General features: G+C 53.7%; 1 protein-coding gene across 1 annotated transcript; it reads left to right on the top strand.

The window, feature by feature from the left end:
• Positions 1-466: 466 nt before the first annotated feature.
• LOC116501327 (olfactory receptor 14J1-like) lies at positions 467-1,027 on the top strand (the record flags this gene model as incomplete). The annotated part of the gene is made up of 1 exon (XM_032206844.1): positions 467-1,027. A coding segment is annotated over one exon (561 nt), but the record flags the coding sequence as incomplete, so codon positions are not given.
• Between the last annotated feature and the right edge of the window lie 2,961 nt (positions 1,028-3,988).

Consider the following 3,988-nt stretch of genomic DNA (forward strand, 5'->3'; position numbering starts at 1 on the left):
TTGCAGTTTTGCTCCTCAATCAGCTCTGTTCTAACATTGCTCTGCCTTCTCCTCTTCAACAGAGAAGCAAGTGCAAAGTCAGAGAATGCCCAACATCAGCTCAGTGAGCGAGTTCCTCCTGCTGGCATTCGCAGACACGCGCAAGCTGCAGCTCCTGCACTTCGCGCTCTTCCTGGGCATCTACCTGGCTGCCCTCCTGGGCAACGGCCTCATCCTCAGCGCCATAGCCTGCCACCACCGCCTCCACACCCCCATGTACTTCTTCCTCCTCAACCTCGCCCTCCTCGACCTGGGATCCATCTCCACCACTCTACTCAAAGCCATGGCCAATTCTCTCTGGGACACCAGGGCCATTTCCTATCAAGGGTGTGCTGCCCAAGTACTTTTTTTAGTCTTTTTTTTTGATGCAGAGTTTTCCCTTCTCACCATCATGGCCTATGACCGCTACGTTGCCATCTGCAAGCCTCTGCACTACGGGAGCCTCCTGGGCAGCAGAGCTTGTGCCCAGATGGCAGCAGCTGCCTGGGGCAGTGGCTTTCTCAATGCTGTCCTGCACACGGCCACTACATTTTCCCTGCCCCTCTGCCAAGGCAATGCTGTGGACCAGTTCTTCTGTGAAATCCCCCACATCCTCAAGCTCTCCTGCTCAGATTCCTATCTCAGAGAAGTTTGGGCAATTCTATTTAGCATTTCGTTAGCATTTGTTTGTTTTATTTTCATTGTGGCGTCCTATGTGCAGATCTTCAGGGCAGTACTGAGGATGCCCTCTGAGCAGGGCCGGCACAAAGCCTTTTCCACGTGCCTCCCTCACCTGATTGTCACCTCCCTGATGATCAGCACTTCCATCTTTGCCTACCTGAAGCCCCCCTCCATTTCCTCCCCATCCCTGGACCTGGTGGTCACACTTCTGTACACTGTGGTTCCTCCAGTATTTAACCCCCTCATCTACAGCTTGAGGAACCGGGAACTAAGGGATTCCATCAGGACTCTACTTGAATACACACATCGTCATCAAATTCACCTATAATACTATGCCTAATATTAGAAATCCCAGCTATTCTGAGAAAGAAAATAATATGATGTCTTCTATTAATAAATGTGTGTATTATTATTTTCTCTCATTATTTCACTTTTGATTAAATATTATTCCTAGCCTCCTACAAGTCAATTATTTTTCTGTAGAAGTTGGCTTCCTGTGTAGATAAACCTAATAAGAAAGCCATCAGAAATTCATTGGTCTGAGCTGCTGTCTCTTCCCATCTCCTCTGGTGCTGGGGGAGCAGCCCCAGCATGCAGGAGGGGCTCAGGACCAAGAGCCCAGCTGCCACATGCAGGAGCAGCCCCAGTGGCCCTCGGGGCTGCCCCTCACTGCCCGCTGGGCTCTGCCTCTCTGCTGCCTTTGGGTCAGAGCTGCTGCTTCCCTGGAGCCATGGCCATGGCCAGCAGCAGGAAGTGGCCTTTTCACTGCTTCTTTCTTTTTGGTTCCTCATTGCTTTCTTGTGCTCTTGTATCTGTCTTAGTCTCGAGGTCTCATATGCATTGATGACAGTCCTGTTGTCTTTGCAGTGTCTGTGTCTGCAGGCAGCAGCAGGCACTGTGCAGCCCTGGGTAACAACTGGCCTACCTGCTAGCACCACAGTAACAAGAGGGTCTTTCTCAGGGCAAACCCAGGACCCTGGACACCTCTTCCAAATGTGCTATCAGGAATGGAGCCAAGAGGTTGCTCCCTGCTCTTCTGTTTTCTGGGGTTTGTCATGGAGTGAGGGACAGAGGCTGAAAGTCCCAGGGTGGTCCCTGAGGAACCAAGGGCTGGGCCAAGAACTCCTTTTGTGGCAGCACATGCCCAAATAGACAACACTGCCCACTGCAGTCAGTGAGATGGCCAATGCCAGCCTGGAGATGTCAGGAGATCTGCAGGGACATGGTGCTCACTGGGTAGTGCTTAGAACCTCATAAAATGTATGAGTATCCAAAGACGGGTCTGGTAAAGGAAAAGGGGAATCTGAGGATTCGACGAGCTAAAGGAGGGCTCTGCAATGCCAGAAGACGTGGTGGAGAGCCAGCAGGTGAAGGCCCGTAAGACTGCAAAGCAACAGTAGAGACCCTCCTTATAGGCTCCTGGGCCAGGTCTGGTGCAGCACTTGCCTGCCCTTTGTGCCCTCAGAAACACCCCATGGTCCTGCCCAGCACTGCCCTGTGCTGCTGAGCCATCAGGGCAGGTGGAAAGGGGCTCAGCAGCAGAGATCCCCATGGACGTAGGTCTGGTGCCCACCCTGAGCAGCATGGGCAGGGGGGGAGACCCACGGGGGTCCCAGGGCACCACAGCCCCTGGCTCTCACAGCAGCACCGCCAGCTTGGGGCCCTGAGGGAGCACAGGGAGGGAAGCAGCAATGGCCAGCCAGGCTAGCACAGACACACTGCCCTGGGCAAGGCTCTCTGGGAGCAGGGATGGCCCTGGGGAAGAGCAGGGCAGCATTGCTGGGCCTGCACTGATGGGGAAAAGGAAAAGGGAAAGCTCTTTGTGCAGGCCCCTGCTCGGGGCAGGCTGCTCTGTGGCTGGGCCAGGCCTCTTGTGCTGGCCTGGGGAGCGGGGCTGGCCCTGCGGGGCACAGGCACTGTGTGCTGGGGATCTGCCAGGCAAGAGAGCAGGGCTCCTGCAGCTTCACGGACCTCCATCACCTTGCAGCATAGCCAGCCTCCTCCTTGCTCACCTCAACCAGAAACTACACATGCATGAGCTGTCTGCTTCTTCCTCCTCTGAAGGGAGAGGAGGAAACGCATCTAGAGAGAGAGGGGAACGAACATATAAACTCACAGAGAGATAGACACTTGAGGAAGGGAAAGGAAATGGAAAATAAAAGAAAAAGAAATTCCTACCCCAAACATGAGGAATATGTAGTAACTCCTCTATTCCCATAAGCAGACCACTGTGCTGCCAGTCTCTGAGAAACTGATACCTTGTCTTGGAAAGATGACCCCAATATATACTGCTGAGCACCATGTTATGTCCCATGTGGCCTGACCAGAGCTCAAGTGCTCAGTCTGGTGTGAGTACACAGAGGAGAGCTCTACAGCCCCAGGGCACGCAGCAGCCCCGACAAAAGGGCACTTCTGTCTCTGCACTTGATAGGGCAGCAGCAGGAACGTGTCACAGAAAGGGACTGGGAGGTCACTTGTGTCTGGAGGTGGCAGGTCACCCTTGACTTCTTCCTGGGATCTGCACTTTTGGGCTGACATCTGGCAGTGGCCCTGCTAGGCCAGCAGAAGGCTCCTGCTTGGCATGCTGACTGGGGGATCCCCTCTGCCTCCAGAGCCAGGAGGACCCAGGCAGAAAGAAGGCCCCCAGATGGGTTGTCCTGTCCCTTCTGCTTGAGTCCATGAGTGGACAGCAGCAGGCACAAAGCTTGGCTGTATCTAGCCAAGAAGCTGCAAGGCCAGCACCAGACCCATGGCTTGGAAGGTGCTGGTGAGTATCTATGATGTGACTTTAGCTTCATTTTTCAAGGAACAGCTGGTGAGGGTTGATGAGACGTTGGTGATATGATGGAAATGCTGGGATGAGAGCAAGGTGGTGAACAGAGGTGGGTGTCTGCAGACTTCCAGGAAATAGGACAAAGTGTGGGATAGCATAGGAAAGCGTGCAGAGGAAAAGACAGAGGTTGCTGGTAAAAAGGGAAGGCCCCAACAGTCCTGACACTTTGCCTAGAGCTTTTGAGAAAACGAGATATAGTCATTGCAATGCAGCCTCTTTGCTTCCTTGCAACCCTGTGCAGAGACAGGGTGGTGTCATACCAGTTTTCCTCTCGTGGCATCACACTGCCCACCACATTCCTCAGACCCCCAGGAAAAGTCCTGAGCCAGACAGGGGGGTGCAGGATCTCTCCTCGCAGTGGCTGGGGTCAGGCCTTGGGCCTTGTCTTCACCAAAGTCAACCAAGACTTTTCTCAGCACAGTGCTTTGCCTGTCTGTAATCATGGCCTCCAATTAT

This window comes from Aythya fuligula, chromosome W (assembly GCF_009819795.1).
Source record: "Aythya fuligula isolate bAytFul2 chromosome W, bAytFul2.pri, whole genome shotgun sequence".
In the NCBI taxonomy this organism is placed as follows: Eukaryota; Metazoa; Chordata; class Aves; order Anseriformes; family Anatidae; genus Aythya; species Aythya fuligula.